This window comes from Echinops telfairi, unplaced genomic scaffold (assembly GCF_000313985.2).
Source record: "Echinops telfairi isolate 266 unplaced genomic scaffold, ASM31398v2 ScPeMD7_25;HRSCAF=90, whole genome shotgun sequence".
NCBI classification, from domain to species: domain Eukaryota; kingdom Metazoa; phylum Chordata; class Mammalia; order Afrosoricida; family Tenrecidae; genus Echinops; species Echinops telfairi.
In genome coordinates, this window is record NW_022103922.1 from 20,713,046 (window position 1) to 20,732,681 (window position 19,636).

Genomic DNA, 19,636 nt, shown 5'->3' on the forward strand with positions numbered 1-19,636 from the left:
ATTCCCTAGGGAAGGGTAGAGGCAAGAAAGTAAACTCACCCAGGAAATTATTATCACCAGTCTAATGTGGATTTTGGAGGAATTAACTAAAACTGAAACGGAAGTGAATGATTTGTTGTAGCCTATACCTTCCTTGTCCTTTAAGGGTTTGCCTGTTTTGAGTTTAAGATTGTGTTTGATTATCTTAAACAGTGGATTTTTGTGAAGACAAAGATTCCCAAAGCAAGAATTGTTCAATTTCTCTCCTCTGGAACTGTACCAGCTTCTAGAATGCTCAGGCAGCCATTGTTACAGTTGCTTAGTAACAGGATTATGAATAACAACCTTACTCGCTTGCGGAACCAGGTATTCCGTTTGTGATATTGAGGTGTCATGACAGCCTGTAATTTCAGCTCACATGCTTCCCCCTCCTTCTCTGAGAATGCTGTAGACAGACACCCCAGGCTTCATTTGTTTTGCCTGCCTTTTGTGTTTGCAAAAAGTGATGGGCGCGCAGTTGATGGTTCTGTATTTGTGGGAAAGTAAATGTGTTTTCTGAGATTCCTACAGTCTCGAAGACATCAGCTTTTAATGAAATTTTGCATAGGATATTAACAATCCCCAGTTCTGATGGAAGGTGCTGCACCTCCTGACTCTTTCCTCTTGGATCAAAGATCTAAAGGTTCATTATGATTTGGGGAATTATTTGGAGGTATGATTTTGGATAGTTTAACAGCACATCTTCTCTCACAGGATCTTCTCTTTTTCCCCACCCATGATCCTCAGCCGTAGAAGCTTAATTACTTTGTTAATATTAGGAAATGACTAGCAACCCAGAATGCTCTTTTCATCCCTTGGCATTACTGCAGCATTGCTGTACGATCTCACTTCTTATTTTATTTGCCACGAGAAGAACCACTGAAGGACCTTTTTCTAAAGTTTCCCTCAGGTCTGACGGAAGACAGTCAGGGGGGCTGAGGGCCGTTTAGTTGGCATGCTTCAATCTGCAGCCCGGTGTCAGAGTACTCAGGAACTTGAAAGGGTGTCAGTATAGATAATGATGATACCGATGCCTTTGCCCGGTTGTCCCGTACCTGCAACGAACAGTGGTCTGACCTTGTTGGTTTCTTCATCTCATCTTTTAAATATTCCTCTGAAGTCTGTTAGCTTGTTTCCAGATGTTCTCCTTTCATCCCACCACAACCCGCCCGCCCTCGTTTTTTTGTCTCTCTGAAATCCCCAGATCTCTGAATGTGCAGCTCACAATCAGAAAAAGAGACCTCAGTCACTTCTTGTCTGGGACATTCGCCCCCACCTTTGAACACTTGATTGTGCTTGATGTGATAGTTTACATAGTAAATGAGTTTTCCATTCAGTAAGTCACACACATACTGTTGGGTGACGTTGGTTACGTGTCTCTCCACTTTTCCCCTGGGTTCCCTGTTGCCACTGGTCTGCCCTCTCTGCCCTCCCCTGCCTTCTCTGTTTTGCTCTTGGTCTGCTCTACTTTCTTCTCTTCTTTTTCTAAGACAATGCTGACGCCTCTGTGTGTCACAGAATCTTCCCCTGTAAGAGTGATGTGTTTAGGCTAAGATGTTTCTAGGTGATTTAAGAAAAGTGACTCCTGAACACATGTTACTTTTATAGTGGAAAATCCTTCAAAAGGACTCGGGCTCTATCTGGTATTTAGAAGCTAAATGAGAGGACCGAAGTCTCCTAGGCAAACATTCAACTGTCCTGCAGCTCTTTGATTTTTTTGTTTTGTTTTTAAGAAGATTTAAGAAAAGAAAATTCAAACATCGGACCTTAAGACATTTTAACTGACCAGCTCTCTTCTTGTATGTCTTTGTCTGTTTCTTTTCTCACATCGTTTTTGAGTTTGCAAATGATTTCATGACTAATCTGATGCAGCCAAATAAACAGCAGTTGCTCCTGAGTCCTCTCCAACTCCTGACGTGCGAGAGGACCGTATGTGTTAGAGTAGTGCTCCCCAGGGGTTTCCATGATGGGGAGGGAGGGGTTACACTTTGGGCTTCTAACCTCTAGGTCAGCAGTTTGGAACCACAAGCCACCCCACAGAAGAAAGACAAAGAGAGACACAAAACCCTCTGTCTTAGAAACCCACAGGGGCAGGTCTACCATGTCCTATAGGGTGGCTATGAGTTGGTGTTGGCTTGTGTGTGTTTGTATAGAAATACAAGCAATAACAAATACAGTCCCAGGCAAAGGCAAGCCTTTCTGTGCGTCCCAGCTATTATTTCTCCTCCAGTTGATCTACGAATTATTTCAATGTTAATGAGCTTTAGTGTTTTTGTGTGTGTGTTTTTTTATTTTTGGGGTATGTATGTGAACCTAGAATTATTTCAAAGGTCATTGTTGAGTGTGAGCACAAAAATAAATAAATGAATAAATAACCAGGAAATTGTTGAACAAAATAGGTTGTTAACAAGAAGAATTCTCACTGTGGTTTTCCATCCTTCTCAGGAAGAGTTCAGAGAGAGGTAGAATGGCGTTAGGGATCTTCAGGTTCCTGTCATTCCACCATCCCACCGTCAGCCCACGGCCAGCCCTGCTGCCTTGTATTAACTTGTGTCTTTTGTTGTGGAGAGTGAACACAGCAGCGCCACAGTGACCCGGCCATTTCTACGTGGACTTTCTTGTGGCCTTGGGTCCCATTCTCAGGTTGTGCAGCCGTTCTTATATTGCTTTGGGAACTTGTTCCTCTGCTCTCCCCATAAACTGACTGCCCCAGGAACTTCCTGTGTGACCTTGAGTTGCCATTGTCAAGGTGATCCCATGGAGGTAGTTCTTTCAAAGGAGTCCTGCTCCTGTTTTATGCCCATCCACTTTTATCCTGCCTATAACTTTTTTTTTTAAATCATTTTATTAGGGGCTTACACAACTCTTATCACAATCCATACACACATCAATTGTGTAAAGCACATTTGTACATTCATTGCCCTTGTCATTCTCAAAACATTTCCTCTCCACTTAAGACCCCGGCATTAGATCCTCATTTTTCCTGCCTATAACTTTTGGAAGTGAATCCCAAACACATGATCATATCTTCTGTAGACATTGAAGTATTTATCTGTTTTTCTAAAAATATATCACTATGTGATAACAGACATATAGCGAGATTGATCAGTCCTAAACGTCCAGACAGTGCTCGCTCGCTCTTCTCATTTTGAGTCATGTCCCGTCAGCCAATGAAGTGTCGAAGGCTTTCCTCCCACCGTGCCATTAAGATCCACTCGAATTGGAGAAGACAGCTCTTCTTGACTCATAGTCTGAGTGCCTTCTGACCTGAGGGGCTCATCTTCTGGCACTGTCTCTGGCACTGTTCTGCTGTTGATTAGCTTTTCAGTAACCGACAATGTTTCGATGCTATCCATGGGGTTTTCAGTGGCTAATTCCTCTGAAGTGAACAGCCGATTCTTTCTTCATAATTTGCTCCTAATCTGGAAGCTCTGTATTTGAAATACCACTGACATAGCGTTCAGTATTATAACAACACACCATCTGCCATAGTAAGACAAACAGATAGACAAGTGGTGGAATTTAACAGTATATCCTTTGAATTAAAATTTTGATTTAATATGCCGATCAGACTTAGATTCAATTTTTTCCCCTTCCAATGGCAGGGGAAGATGTCTTTGTAAGTGATACTATGTTTTTGTATCAGGAGAAATACTATTCGATAGTTCCTATTAAGGTAATGTTAGTAGTTGTCCATGCTCAATGAGTAGATCCAGTAACTCATTAGAGACTTTGAAAATGGGATATTGTAATTCTATTACCCTCCCACACACCCACACACTTATTATCTGAAATATTACTATAAAGAGAACCTTCCTCATGTTTACGATATGGTTGTTCAGGTGTGTTGTTTGCATAGGAGCGGCATGCTTATGTGGATACATGCATACATATATCTATATCTACAGATAGACTCATGTATTTCTATTTATTAAATTTCAGGACTTTTATCTGACCATTATAGTTGTAGTGACCTACTGGATTTCTTAAAATAAAGAATTATAATACGCTCATGGTTTAAACATATTTGTTGTATTCAGCCCCCCTCCCTCTTTTTTTTTACTAATTTGTAACATTATTATCTTCCTTACTGTTTTTGATGCTGCTAATTGGACACACATACTCTTTAGCAGTCAGGAAATAGGAATTTAAGAAAATTTCAAAAACCCTGTTTCTGTTTAGTGGATTTTCCTGTAATGCAGATGAATTCAGATAGGAGTGGGTGGTAGAAAATAGCATCTTCCAACAGAGACGTACTGCAGCTGCTCGGATATGATGTCAGAGAAACCATCTAATACTGTAAGACTGTCTTAGGAGTTCATTTGCATTGTGGTAGATTTAGCCCTGTGGTGGGCATTCTTCAACACAGCAGTTAAATCTCTATAAACCACACTGAATATTTATCTCACGTTTTCTATTCTGTCAGGAGTCTTTTAATGTTGTTAAGTACAGGAATTATACTGTGTTAAATTGCGGGGGGCAGGGAGGGAGAACAATCCTAAAACAATTTTCCAACCAAAAAATGCCCACTCACATCTCCTAACACATTGCCTCTTTGCTTGATAATACAAAGGTATTGCGTACATTTTATCTTCCTGATAGTTGTAATTCCTCCGTTTGCTAAATACGTGATCTCCAAAACTAAAGTCTCTTTAAAATCTACAACCACTCAAATTAGTGTATTTAGTGACAAATTTTAATATAAAGAAGTTCAAATGCCCCCCTCCCCCCACTGAATATCTTTAGTGAATGCCATTTATATACCAGCGCTAGGTGCTCTGAGATCATAGTGAGTTAGAGGGAGAGATTAACTTTAATCATATCATCCCACAATCACATATTAAGTTACATTCAGACAAATTAGACTGTTCTGGGAGTGCCCTAAATGGAGGGTGGTTGACCTAGTTATGGAGATCATGGTAGATTTTCCTGAGGAAGTAATTCCTAAGATGGGACTGAGAAATGAAAACAAGTTTTCTAGGTAAACAGGAAGAAACCCTGGTGGCATATAGTGGTTTATACAAGTTCAGCCATTCATAGCCACCAGTCGCTCCGTGGAAGAAGATGCGGCTGCCTTCCACTATCAAGATCCACAGTCTCAGAAAGTCAAAGGGGCAAGTTCGGCTCTGTCCTATCGGGTTGCTCTGAGATGGAACTGACAGTGTGGCAGTGCATTTAGGCAGACAAGAGAGGGGAGAACATTCTAGTCTAGTAAGCACCATGTGCCAAGTGCCTGTGGTGGGAGGGACAATGATCTGAAAAAATTGCCAAGAGCGAGGGAGAGAATGGTTTGAGATGAGGCTGGGGAGGTAAATGGGGCCATTATGTAGGCCATGGTAGTTCGTCTTGAGTACAGTTGGGTCTTTATCCTCAAGGCAGAGGGATGACATTGAAGTGATGGCGTGTTGCATTGTCAGTTCCCTCTAGCAGTGTTGTGGAAGAAAGGTCCCTTGATCTACTTCCATAAGGTAGCTGTTTTGGTTAGTTGCTGTTGAGTTGATTCTGACTCATGGTGATCCCGTGTGTGTCGAAGTAGAATTGTGCCCCAGAGGGTTCTCAAGGCTGTGAGCTCTGGAAAGCAACCAGCACGTGAGCTGGCAAGCTACTGGTGACTCCTAGGATTGGCAAGCAGTTTGGTAGTCCACTGGCACAGGTGATGCACCAGAAGCAGGCTATCCTCTAGATCCCCATTCAGAGGAAGTTGTTTGGTGACAGTGGAAGCCACCCTGCAATGTGCCGGCACGCTTCCTTTTGTTCATCTGGCCACTTCATTTCACCTGAGTTTCCTGTTCTCTCTGCCTTCTCATCTCTTTTTTTTTTTTTTTGAGGGGGAGGGGAGGCAAAAGCTGCCTTTGGTCTCTTATACTTGATTATTTTAAGGTGCATGCTTATTTTATAGGCCCATCTAATAAATGACGGAAAGGTGCCTCTGGAGTGTCTTCTTCAGTTTCCTAATGAACAGTCGTTTCAGGGCAGATAACCCTTAAGGGTCTTCCCGTCCCTTTTAGATCAGTAAGTCTGTTTTGTTTGCTTGTTTTCATTTCAATTTTTAAAATTCAGTTTTGTTCTACATTTTTTACCTTAGGACCTTCTATTGTGGTCCCCATCAGAGTGCTTAGTAGTGGTAGCCTGGTACCATGTAGTTCTTCTGTTCTCTGGTTAGTGGAAGCTGTGGTTCATGTGGGCCTTTAGAAAGATTAGACTCTCAAGATTTGGGTTCTAAAAACAGTTGCCATACCCCTCTGAGCTAGCCTCTACCTTGACTATAACTAGCCTGGTAGATTCCCTTGGAAACCACTGGTGTGATTGGACCTGGTGCTGGAAGGCATCCTAAGGGGACACAGACAAGCGTATTGCTGAGTGAACTGTCTACAGGTATCCACTGATTGCAGAGACACATGTAAACATGGTTCTTTTGGCAAAAACCTGTGCATCTATGAAGTAGAACCTTAGTAGCCGTACTTTAGGCTCACCTTCATATTTCCCTCTGTGTTAGACAGGGTTCCCTAGAGAGATAAAACCAAATTCCTGATAATTTAATATATTTATTTATAAAGATAATTAGATATATAATGAGAAATGAACTGTCAAATCATATACAGATAAATATATAATACAAGAAATAAACAGTGAAATTAGAAAGCACTACAAATGGCTCAGTGCAACTCACGTCGTGAGAGAAAGTTGAGAGACTAGCAGTCCTTCGAGTCTCTGTCTGATGCCAGATCTTCCTCTATTTGTAGAGAGAGCTAGGCTATGTCAGCACAGCAGCCAATCACAAGGCAGGTCACCAACCGCCAGTCCCCAGCTCCAGAGAAGTCTTAAAGGGACCTCAACTTACAGCGACACAGTCCATAGGCTAGGCGTCCCACAGGCAGTGTAGCCTTTAAATTGAGGCACAGAACATGCAAGGCAGCTGCACACTGGTCCGATGATCACAGAGCGAGAGACAAGAAAGGCAAGGCTCACCGAGCCATTTATCTCTCTGCCCTTCAGTCAATCCCACCTGCGTTTATTAGCCAGGCTGGCACAATAAACTATCTCACCCTCCCACTCAGCCAAGAATAAGGAAAATACTTGAAGTTCTCTTCTCTACTCCCGTTAACGCTTTTTCAATGGGGGCTATTTGCTCTGGTCCCGTGACTCATTTTTTGGAGTAGTCAATTCATTTCACAAGTCTGAGTTTGTGTTCATGGACTGCTAATATTTTAAAGAAGGACTTGACTTGCTAATTCATGGTTGGTCATCATTGTGGTCACCACCTGTAATTATGTGGATTAATACATGTTTATTCTGATGGTTGTGCCCCTCTAGTCTGTAGACCAGTGACTGGTTGATGACTTTATTCTTCACTTCCATTTTTCTCTGCTCCTTAACTCCATTGGGTGGAGTGTGTGTCCTTATCCTAGCTGTGCTGCAGAATGAACTGGGCAGATGTGCGTGGCTATTGGGCCACCCTATGTCAATTATATAAAAGTGATAGGATTAAGCAATTGATTAGAGTATCCACTTTACACTTTCAATATTTAATACCTTGTTCTATTTCTTTATAGGAATACCCATGGCTTGATAAAAACCATTGTGAAATTATTACAGATGCAAGCTCTTAAGGAAGGCCATGGCGAGGAGAAGAATGTTCAGGGGCTCTATACTATTAGGTAAGCCTTGTCTCCGGTCTTTTCTTTTACACACGAGTCTGTGAATCACCTGGATATCTTGTTGAGGTGCAGATACCCTTCCCACAGGTCTAGGCTGGGTCTATGGCTCTGCATGTCTAACAGGCTCTCAGGTGCTGCTGGCACCGCCAGGCCCTCACCACACGGCGGTGAAAGCAGAGCCGTCAGCAGCAGCAGCAGCAGCAGCAGCAGCAGCAGCAGCAGCAGTGCCCGGGAGGCTCGTAAGGAACAGGAATGCAAGTTTCAGGCCCCACCCCAGACTGCCTGAATCAAGACTTTTTATTTTAGGATACTTTCTCCCAAGTGACTCGCAGGCACATTAAAATTGAAATAGTTTAATGGTTTCTGTGGTTTGGAAGAAAGGCCTAGTGATCCACTTCTGAAAATCAACCAGAGAAAACCCTGTGACGCTCAGTTCTTCTCTGACACACACGCATGTGGAACACTCATGAATCGGGCTGGTACGACGGCCCATGGGCTGGGTCAGCTGTTGCTCAGAGGACACCCTCTGTCAGGCAGCAGAGCATGGAGCCCTCGCATTTGCATGCAGCTTGTCCCCCCGGCTGTCAGCGTGAGACCTGCACTGTGACGCTTCACCGGTCTTCCTTTTTATCATTCATTTTCTCCCCTATGTGGTCCTTCTAACGGCACCCAGTTTCAAAAGGCAAGAGGTGCCAGCAGCGGAGGGGGGCCCTCATGTGAGGAGCTGAAATCAATTGGAGACATACAGTTCGTCCTCAGATAGGCAGCACATTAAGAGGGCCAGAATCAATCACCTGAGTTGGCATAATCTGGTAATGTTTATGGAGAGCCCTTGTGTGAATGACTGTTTGGCACTATAAATCAGTAGAGTGCAATCGAGTGTCTAAGAGCCCCAACTTCCTCCAGGGGAGACTGTGGATGATAGAAAGAGAGGAGAGGTAAGCCTGAAGAGGACATTCCCCTCGAGAGCTACGATTACCTGAGCCAAACAAAATTGTCATGCTGTTTTAGACCCTTCTTGGCAACATGTTGGCTCACAGTATCATCTGGTCTTGGAGAGGCAACTGATGAGCTGTGTCTGAAACATGAAAAGGATCTGAGAAACTTAGAACTCCGCGGAGAGGTGTTCCTGGCTATGCTGGAGGATTAGTGGACTATGTAGGTTGAATGACATGTAATTGTAAGCTTGCAGGGCACCAAGCTAACCTATGCTTTCATGGTGTTAAGCACTCTTCTAGTATATGTGGGCATTTAAGTCTGTCTGGTTTTGTTCTCTACGAATGGCTGGTGAACTTGGTACACAATATATGGCCACTTCCGATGGCTCTGTTCTGGACTGTAGTAGCTTTGCCAGAATGGGGTTGGAGACCATAGAGCTTAGTGGTTCTCACATGTCTTGTGTCTAAACACCACCCAGGAAGCTTGTTAACAGTCCTGCTTCTCAAACTCACTGGCCAGAGAGTCTCATCTATTCAGTAGGCTTAGTGCAAGTCTGAGTAAATGTTTATCCAACTGCTCAGTATTACGGAGGTAGGTCATTTGTGGATAGCATATTTATTTTTCTTTTTTTTGGATCACATATTTCTTTAGCCCCAGGGAGCTCGATGGTACCTCAGTGAGCTACAAGGACCCCCTTGGGGTAGACTGGATGTGTCTTCAGTGGCTTATACCAGGCCTCTCTGCCTCTGTGCCCTGTATAGGCAGTAAGAGGTCTATGTATTCCAGAGCAGCAAGCCACTAAGTTCATATTATGTTAACCATGGACAACAGAGAGGCCTAGGCCCTGGCCAAAGAACAAATCTAAATAAAGGAACGGCAGGCCAAAAGAGAGAAACAGACTGTGGATGCAAGAGGGCGCGGAAGCAACTTCAGCGTCATTGTCTGGGCAGTGAAAGCATGCCTTAGTTCTCTTTGAACAGTTCTGTTCAGCCGGCAGGCTCACCGTGAGATGGAACTGACTCCAAGGTGGTGGAGATTGGTTTTCTAAAGCTTTAGAAGTCCTTTCTACTTGTGGATAATTTTCTTTCTAATGATCTAGATATCACCACTACTAACCCACTCTTTTGGCATTAGTAGTGGTCAGAAAATCTGCTGAGAATGGGGAGCAGGAGAATGTTGAGGCAGTGTGCTAGAGAAAGACATCATCCTGGTACAGTGGAGTGGAGGGGCTCAGAAAGAAGTGGAAGGCCCTTGGTGAGATCAATTGACACAGTAGCTGCAACGGCGGGGACGGCGCAGGACGAGCGTGTGTGGTTCTGTTGTGCAGAGGGTCACTGTGAGTCTGAACCCACTCAACGGCACCCGACACCAGCGAGACATTCTTTCATTCAAGGTCCCTTCCTCCCCCTGCCTTGTCTAATAGGAATTTTGTCTCCATTAGCCAGGATCCCACTTTTCTGTAAAGCGCTGACTCTAACTAAATTAAACAGTCTCAGATATTAACAGTGTAAGAAGCTGATATTTCGGTTGCAAGAAGAATAACTGAAATTTTAAGATTTGTAACTCACAAGAGGCTTGTTTTCTCATTTGCTTTGTATATGCCCCCCTCCTGCCCCCCAGCGTTGTATCACGTGCTTTTGGTTTTAATTTTTTCTATGCATATTCATATTATGGCAGTCTTTTTCAGATCTCTCTCTCCCCTCAGTTAAAGTGAGGAAATAGCTGTGAATTCATGAACAGTAACTGCTTGTTCCAGAATCCGTGCATCATTCTGATGTGCCAGACAGTGGCTGACATGCACAAATATCCGATGTTAAGAATCTTATTTATGGGAAGGTTTGGTCTGATCACCACCAAGCTGTACTTTCTGAAATGAGAGAATTTAAATGTTTTTGGCAGATGGTGTGCTCTGAAGTGGGTGATTGGACCAATAGCAATGGATGGTTGTAGGCTGAGTAGCTGAAAGCCGTGTGCTCTGTGCGTGTATTTGCTCACCTATTGGTGTACATGTTCTGTAGTGTATATGAACGGGCAGTTAATTTTCAGAACTGAAAAGATGTGTGTCCTAGGACCAATCAACAACTTTGGAAGTCAGACTGCTTTTTTTACTTGTCTCTGAAGGCAAATGCATCTGTGTCCTGAGCCCCTCGGACAAAGACAAATAATAGGAAGACCAAGAGAGGCCCTGACACAAGTGCACAGAAGCTAGTTCGAGGCTGTGGGTATAACAATGTTGCCCCATCTTAATTTTCATAATTAATTTTTCCTTAGTGTGGAACTGTTTTTACATTTTCTTTTATAGAGCCTATGAAGCTTGAGACTTGAGACAGCCAATGCAGAGCACATGAGGAGTGTTTTAGGCCCAGGAAAAAGCCCTCAAGCCAGGCGCCCAGATGCTGTCATGTGAAGGAGCTTGGCAGGCTAGCTGAACCACAGGCAGCGGGGTGGCTGGAGCTCTGTGCTCAAGGGAAGGAGAGGCTCAGGAGAGTTAGGCAGGGGTTAGACTACTTAAGGCCATGCCATAGCCTTTGGTTTTTATTGAAAGATCAATGTGAATGAGTACACGTTTTCCATTTTAACTTATTGTTTTGAAGTGATCTCAGAATTACAGAGAAACTCCAAGAGTAGCACAAAAGACCCCTGAACTAAAAAATACAAACTGCCCTGTCGAGTTAGTTCTGACTCATAGTGACCCCATGTGATAGGTAGGTTTATTGTGCCAACCTGGCCAATGGGAATATGTGGGAATAATCAGATTGCAGTTTAATTAGAGGTCAAAGAGATAAATGGCTCTGCAAGGCCCCCGCCCTCCCCTTGCTCTCTGGTGATCAGAGTGTGCAGGAACATGCGTGCTGCTTCTCTAGCTAGTTCTCTGCCTCAGCCTGTGAGCTACACTACCTGTGGGCTAGGTGAATCCGTGGATCATGTTGCTAAAGCTTGAGGCTCCTTTGAGACCTGATTCACCACGATGCTGGTGTGTATATAGCTTGAGCTTTAAGCTGTGAATCCTGTGGCCTTGTATTGCTTGCACTCGACATCCTACCCAGGCCTGCTTTGCTAAGCTCTCAAGCTACTGACTGTTGGTGACCCACCCTGCTGCTTGCTGCCTGTGGGCAGACTCTGCTTCCCTTGTCCCACGGAGGACTCTGCTCTCTGCTTCCGTGACCTTCGACCCGGCAGCCCATGTGAATTGAAGGACTTCCAGTATATTAACTGTTCCATGGAAGTGAGTTGAACTGAACTCTTTGGACTGCTGTGTAGATTAATTAGCTATTATATTCCTTTTTGCTGTATAAACCTATCCATATATATATATATATATATATATAAAATCATAAGTGTCTTGGTGTCATTGCTCTAGAGAACCCTGCCTAACACACTCTATAAAGACAGAATACAACTGCCGCTGTGGGTTTTCAAGACTGCAAAGAAAGGAGTAGAAAGCCTCATCTTTTTCCACAAAAGATGCCCCATCTATCATTTCTTCAGCTCTATCATTTTTTTTCCTTTTGGTTTATCACCTTTCCACATTAAAATCATTTTTAAAAAGCTATATTTGAGAGTAGGCTGCATGCATAATGGTGCACATCTTCTAAGGATAGGGACCTCTTATAGAGCAGAACGCATCAGTCGAAAGGAGGACATTGAATCCTCAAGGTCCAATACTTGCATCTACAGTCTGTGAGCTAGTTTTGCTAACTGAATCAGTGAAGTACTTTTTTTTTTTTAGTACTGTACTTTTATGCCTTTGCTTTCTTTAAAAAGTACAAGTTCTAGTATAGAATCACCTGTTGACTTTAGTTATCCTATTTTCTTGGTTGTTTTTTTAAGATCTGGAATTTGTCATCATCTTCCTTGGCTTTCATTCCATTGACATTTTGAAGGTTAGTCTTATTGAAGGGTCATCAGTTTGGGTTGGTCTGAGGTGTCCTCCAGATCAAACCAAGGACATGCGTTCCGAGTTGAAATACCACCTACTCGGTTCTCAGACTGTCCCCTCGATGCTCATGTGGCCCCCAGTGAGAAGAAGACAGGGGCTTTTCCAGTTTTGATCACCAAGTCACGATGGGGTCTGGTGCTCTTCTTTATAGTTATAGTTTCCTCCTTGTAACGAGCACTTGATCCTTGGGGAAGGCTCTTGAGTTGTGTACATATTCTGCTCCTGACTCAGTTGCCCTCCACCCCAGCCAGTTTTCATTGTGATCCTCACAGATGGGGAATTACCAGATGCCACTGCTCGCTGCACCTTTATTAGCTTCTATGACCAAAAGGAAGAATGCCACTGCCGAGTTTTAAGCAGAAGAGTAATGACATGATTAAATGAATATTTGATTACAGACTATCTGACTAACATGCAGCAAGTGGCCTGGAGAGGAGCAGAAAGAAAGTAAGGAGCACGGGCCGGGCGGTTGCAGGGGAACTGGGAAGACAGGGTGGGGACTGGTTAGGTAGTAGCCGTGGAGATGAGGAGACAGGAACACATAGATGGTATGCTCGCTTTTCATGGGAAGACCGTGGTGGGTTTGGGTTTTATAAAGACGACTCAGGCAGCTCTGTGAGGAATCCATCCATCAAGGCAAAAATAAAACGATAACTTGAGAGGGGTGTTGACAGAAAAGGCTGTGTTTGGGAGGTGGAAATGGCAGGAATCCCTGGAAATGTATGTAGTCTACTGATTCTGAGGTCCTGCTCCTAGATATTCCAATGGAGAAAGCTTGGTTGGGGCTCTAGGGAGGGGACCTAGAATCAGTATATTTTAAAAGCACCTGGGGATTCTCTGGACAAAGGGTGAAAGTACCAGGCGATGTCAGTGTATTCCCCTGTGACAATAGAAGCAGACACTCATGCTCGTGCTTCCCAGGGCTATACCTCTGAAATAGGCCCAATCAAGTCCTCAACCAGTGATACCAAGGAAATAGATGAGACTCTGATTTGGCTTTATTTTATTTGTAAGGGAAATCCAAATTACTATGAATAGTGTCAGTATAATCATACGTTAGATGATGCACATGTTTTTCTAAAATTTGAAAAAGGTTAAATAAATTTAAAATACTGTGACTGAGTTCAGTTTGATGTATTTTTCATGTTTTTAAAAACCAGATATAATTTATATACCGTCAGACTTACCCCTTTAGGGGTACAATGCAAAGGCTTCGTTCAACCCTCAAAATCTAGTCCCTTTTTTATCATGCTTAAAAGAAGCCTTACACACACTAGTAGCCAATCCTTCTCTCCCCCACCCCTTCAACCCCGCCAATCACTAATCTATTTTCGCTTCTCTGGATTTGCCTCTTCTGGGCATTTCATGCTAATGGAATCTTATAATATGTTGGCCTTTTTGGTCTATTTGCTTTCACCTACCATAATGTTTTTAAGGTTCATCCATGTTACATTATGAATCAGTACTCCTCATTACTATTCCTTTCTTATGACTGAATACTATTCCACTGCATGGATATACCACACTTACCACGTTATTCATTGTGGGATATTTTTATATAGTCTTTAATGTCAGTGAATTTTTAGTGTGTTTTTTCCCCTTAACATTTAATCTTAAGCTAAACTTTTTCTGTGATTTACTGAAAATCTCTTACTCTTTCATTAATAAGAGTTGTTCTTTACATATTGCTTTCAAAATTCTGCCTAACTTTCCTTGTTGTACTTACTCGTCTTTAATGAAATGTTAAGAAACCCTACTAAAGTTGTTCAGAATCCTCGCAGCCATAAAAGATCAGCTGGCAGTTAGCATATTATTGTTATGATGTCGAAGTGAATGTTTTGTTTGGGAGAGATCCTGCTTATTCCAGTCTTTAAATAAATTCTCTCAAGGAATTCCTTGAAATGTAGCTATTTGCTTTCACTTACCACAGAATAAACCTGACTCCATTATTAGATTATTTGTACTATTTAGTCAAGCTACCATAGGAGAACTAGAACTAGTAGATTATTTGAGTGTATTTTATTTGCTGAAGTTACAAAAACTTAAATACTTTAAGGGATCAACATTTCTGGCCCAAACATGTCTTTTATAACCTTCTTTGGGAAATGGTAATTTCATAATGCTTTATTTTGAGAGCAGTAGTTTAGCAAAGCTGAATTATAGCAGTTACCTTAGATATACTTAGCTCGCATTACCTGGACCTACCTTTTATTTGGGAGGTTGGGACCTTCTTTAAGAATCTCATAGGGCCCAAGGACTCCAAAAACTTAATGGAAAAATGGAATGAAAACATCATGAAGTCTGTCCATGAGCTTTTGAAGTCCTCTTGTAAAAGCTTTTGGCCCTTTCCCTAGAAATTGTACATTCATGTATGTACTCAAAATGTTGCATATTGTTTCAGAGGGTTCATGAATTTTTGCATGAATGAATATCCATAGAAATGTTTCTAGACAGGTTGGGAGAAAGAAGACTGGAAAGGAGGGAATGTCAGTGTCAGCTCAGCCCCTGAAAAAGCCCACGGCGGGAGGAAGAGAGGGGGGCGAGGGCAGTCACTGGGGAGGCATACCAACCCTTTTCCCCCAAAGCCGCCTGCCTCTTTGCTGTTGCTTCTTTCCGTCAAACTGTCTGTCTTGCTTCTGCTTTCATGTCTTTCTCTCCTCTCCCCACTTAGGAAAGTCTTCATTGACAGTCTATGGTTCTAATCACCTACGGCACAACACCCGGGATTTAGGATTAGATCGGACAAACAGTGAACACTCCTGTTTTGCCAAACTCACTGCCGTCCGTCGGGCCGGTGCTGACTCATAGAGCCCCTCTGGGACAGGGTGAAACCTGCCCCTGTGAAGTTCTGAGACTGCAACTCTTTACAGGAGTAGAAAGCCCCATCTTTCTCCCAAGGTGGGACTGGTGGTTTTGAACTGTGGACCTTGAGAATCCCAGCAGAGTTGCATAACCACTAAACCAGCAGGGCTCCTCCAGTGAGCACCAGCCACCAGGAAATGTGTTTAAGGTTTTTCTCAGTGTAGATCAGAATGTAAAAATAAGTATGGTCATTTTGCTGGTAAACATCTTTAAGATTAGGAAAATGGAATGCTTTCCTTATTAGCCTGTGCATCTTATCTTTAATTTTCCTATAGTCTTGGCTTGTACCCTGGTAATGAAAGAGGAGGAGGCTTTGGATCCCAGGTACCGTTATGTTTTCCCCACCATCGCCTTGTACCTAAAATAGTTCCAGACTCTCACATTGGCAGACACCTTTCATTAAAACACTGACTGGAAATAGAGATCCTGGGAAAGGTTCAGGGGGTAGGCAGACTTGCTGCAATGTGAAGTGGCGTTTCAAGGAAATCTTATGCTCTCCCCATCTGCCGTATCAACACAAAGAAAAATGAATGAGCAGTCAAAAATGTCAAAATTAAAGTCACTTTTAGTGATCCATCTTTTCCCGGGAACTTGTGTAGAAAGGATAAAATGCATCTTGTCTTCAGCCATGGCAGGATCTCTAACAATTCACAGTGATTATGTCGTTTTTCTTTTGGCTTCCACGCCTCGCCCGCCCCCCACTGTTTTTTGAGGGTAATATGCACTGTGGAATCTTCAGAGTGTTCTTGCTGAATTTTCAAACTTAAAATTTACAGACTTTTTTTGAAAAACAAAAAAAATCCCCATTTTGGCTTCTAACCAGCATTTCCAAATCAAAATTCAGAGCAGGTAGAGAAATGCTTTTAAAACGCATATTTGATGTAGTAAGTGCTATGCTGTGCTTCTGAAAGCCAGGGTCACAGCTGCATACATGAAAATGCATGGTGACTGCGGGCATTGTTTCCTCACACAGAAAAGGCAATCTGTGTCTGTCGCTGAATTTATGATGTAAATCAAATCAGAGCTTTCCTGTATGCAGAGATGGAGCCGCAAAGGTTGAGGTGACCAAAAGGTTACAAATAACTTTTTTCCTTCTGATTTGCCTACCACCATACTAATTCTGCCCTCCCCTCATTTCTATTAAGATTGATGTATTTACTCTTGGAAAGGTGAGCCCCGTTTCTTACCTCATTTTATCATTGCCTCTGAGCTCGCCTAGTGAAGCCGTGAATTTATCATTCATCCCCCCTTCGAGCTACTCTGCTAGGATGTTCTGTGTTGTTGACAGTATTATTAAAGGGCGGAGAACATTGAAATACTCGCTACCAGTTCTGTCTGTCTGCTTCCTCTACCTTTTTCCTCCCCCCGGCCCCCTTGGAGCAGGGTACTACAAAGGACTATGATGAGTCCATTTTTCATGACCCTGGCTGAGAATTTAAGAGGTGGGTCAAGAAAAGCGTCAGAAAGAGGGACTTAATGTATGTGAATTACATTTATTATGGGTTCACATTCAGTCCTGAAAGTGAAACATAAAAAGAGTCAGAAGACCTAGAGCTAGATTTCAAGCCATTTTATGTTACTTTAAAAGATACAAATTTGCCTCTATCATAGTCATAATACGATTTGTGGAGTGCTTTTAGGTAATTATGCTAATTGTTTTACTTAAAATAGTAGTTAGAACATTTGCAAATCGTGAATTGGGAACATAACAAAAATGATGGCAGGGTGGGTCGGTTATGGTAGTAGGAAAAAAAACAGTAAAGGAGAGATTAGCTGTGCTGGAGGCCAATGAAGGGTGACCTGGTTGCCTGGTTTGTATTGGGTTTGATCTTTGCAAACAATGTTATTCTCTTTTAAAGAGAAAACAGAATCTATTAGACATCTGGGGAGTTAGGAAATTCTGATTTACAAATTCCCGTGGGTTTTTTCTGGACAAAACACTTCTCTCTGGAATAAAAAAATAAAAATAGAGGAGAGTTGATCTCTTGGAGATAAAAACAGGAGGCCTCTTCTAGGCTTTAGATTTTATTCAGCACTGCCCTTTAAGCGTAGCATAGGATTATTCATAGTTGGGAGCCATCTTTACTGCTTTCTGCCCTTATTAGGAGTTGGTTCCCATGCTAGGCTTACTACTGAGGCAGGCGGTATAATTGTACTTCTGGAAGGTAGGTACATAGCTAGAGCTCCCTCTTTTACAGGTGAAGAAACTTTGGCCAAGAGAGGCTAATTCTTTTGCATAAGAGCCCACCATTGATTGCAGCGTAAGAATGTAAATTTGGGACTCTTGCCTCTTAATTGAATCCTTTTTCTGACCTCTTATTTCACCCTACTACTTAAATTTTTTCTTTTTTTAAGATATAGACCTGGCAGTATACTGATGCTATATGTAGGCACTACTTATACAAATAGTAACAAAAATGTCCCACATTTCCATTTGTTTGTTCAAAACTCGTATAGTTTATTGGCCACCCACGATTAACTTTAATAAGTGCTGAATCATTTTGTATGGTCAACCATCTATCGTTTTTCATAAAAGGTTCTAGTGAACTTACTCTTCAGAGTTGAAAAGCAGGTTTAAGAGGTGGCTGAAATGTTCAGGCACAGCCTGAGTTTCGGGGGGGGGGGTCAGTGTGTTTTGCACCACATTATCCCTTTTTGGGATCAATAGTGTTTCTAATGAGGAGCAAAAAATGACTCCTTTAAATGGTGGGTGCTTTCATTTACTTCAACCTTTCTCCATCAGCTGTTACTTTAAAGAAGCAGAAGGGCTAACAAGCAGAGCGAGAAGAAGGGAAAATCTTGAATAATCCATAAATTTAATAATCAATCCCTGAATACATCAAGAGTGAACTATACTTAGCCTTATGGCATTTTAAATGCTCTAATTATAATACCTTAAATAGGAAAATAACTCCATTTTCTCTCAGCCCCAAATTAGCATGTATATTATCTAATGCCGTTTATTTTGGAATAAGATTCTATATTTTGCCAAAGAATAATTTTACATTTGTTTTCCATTTTAAATCTCTTGGCTTCTGCTGTGTAGTGTTACTCTAGTGCTCCTACTGTTAATATTTAATGACTGTATATTCCTGGGAAACTGAACATTTCTGGCATGATTGACTGATGGCTTTCGGTTTTGCATACGGAATGGGGAAGGCAGAATCATAGTCTTTTTTTAATAACTTGGGGCTGGGACAACTTTGGACCCGTTTTGTGCTTCTCATAGTACTTGTCCTTTGCCTCCTGCAGCAGCCCTTAGCTGGGCGTGGGTTTGCTTCCTGGGGAACATCCAGTCATTTTGACCGTCCCGACAAGGGTGGTGCTCCTGGCACCGCGTGGGTAGAGGCTGCGACACTCCTAAGCATCCTCTAGTGCACTGGACATCCCCCCCCACCCCCCAGCAAAGAACGATCTGCCCTAACAGTCAGTCCTGCCACCCTCGAGAAACCCTCATGCCTGGCAGGTTCACACCAAAGCCTCCTAGGCTTGCTTGCTTTCTTTTTTTTCCCCATCCAGAATCATTTTTAGTCACATATGCTGCATGAACTGGTAGTTCATGACACTTTGTAATTTTCGACACGAAAAGAGAAAGACATCAATGTAATTTTGAAAACGCTCTGTCAGAATTTACGAAGTTCACGGTAGTCCTGTTTAGCAAAAACCAGCATTTTGTCAATGCTGCTATTTCAGAATTTTATAAATGGAATTTTCTTCTACTTGTATTCATTTCCCAGGGCTTATGGGCCCATTCATATTCTCCATACTTAGAACCGAACGTTCCTTTCTGAAGAGATCATAATTTTAAGGTAAAACGTGGTCCGAGCTCTTGAATTCCCACTTCCTTTTCACTTTTGAATATGTAGCTGTGAACTCTGAAAAAGATATAATCCTGTTGGTTGTGGAATGTGGCAACCTGCTGTCCAGTAAACTGAGGGTCATGAGGAAAGAGAGACCCAAACATACGCTCCAATAGAGTGACCTAGTCGTGCTGTAAAATTATTCAGAATGACTCAGGGTATGTATGTGTTCTGTAGGGTCTTTGTCTCTCCTCTTAATTTCTTTACACTGACGAACACCACTCATTCTATTTATTTAGTTAGTTATTTTTATTTTTTATTTTGGCTTTATCTTTGTATTTTCAATTTCTTTTTTTTTTTTTTAACATTTTATTAGGGGCTCATACAACTGTTATTGCAATCCATACACACATCAATTG

At 42.3% G+C, this 19,636-nt stretch overlaps 1 protein-coding gene and 1 pseudogene across 3 annotated transcripts in view; one reads left to right on the forward strand and one right to left on the reverse strand.

Moving 5' to 3' along the window:
• Window positions 1-19,636, forward strand: part of FOCAD (focadhesin) — a 262,779-nt gene that overhangs the window by 13,620 nt on the left and 229,523 nt on the right. For all 3 annotated transcript variants that reach the window (XM_004706558.2, XM_045289109.1, XM_045289110.1), the window contains one exon: window positions 7,572-7,676. In XM_004706558.2, the coding sequence (XP_004706615.1) occupies window positions 7,572-7,676 (105 nt within the window). The remainder of the gene's footprint in view (window positions 1-7,571; window positions 7,677-19,636) is intronic.
• Window positions 19,115-19,636, reverse strand: part of LOC101645954 — a 2,143-nt pseudogene continuing 1,621 nt past the window's right edge.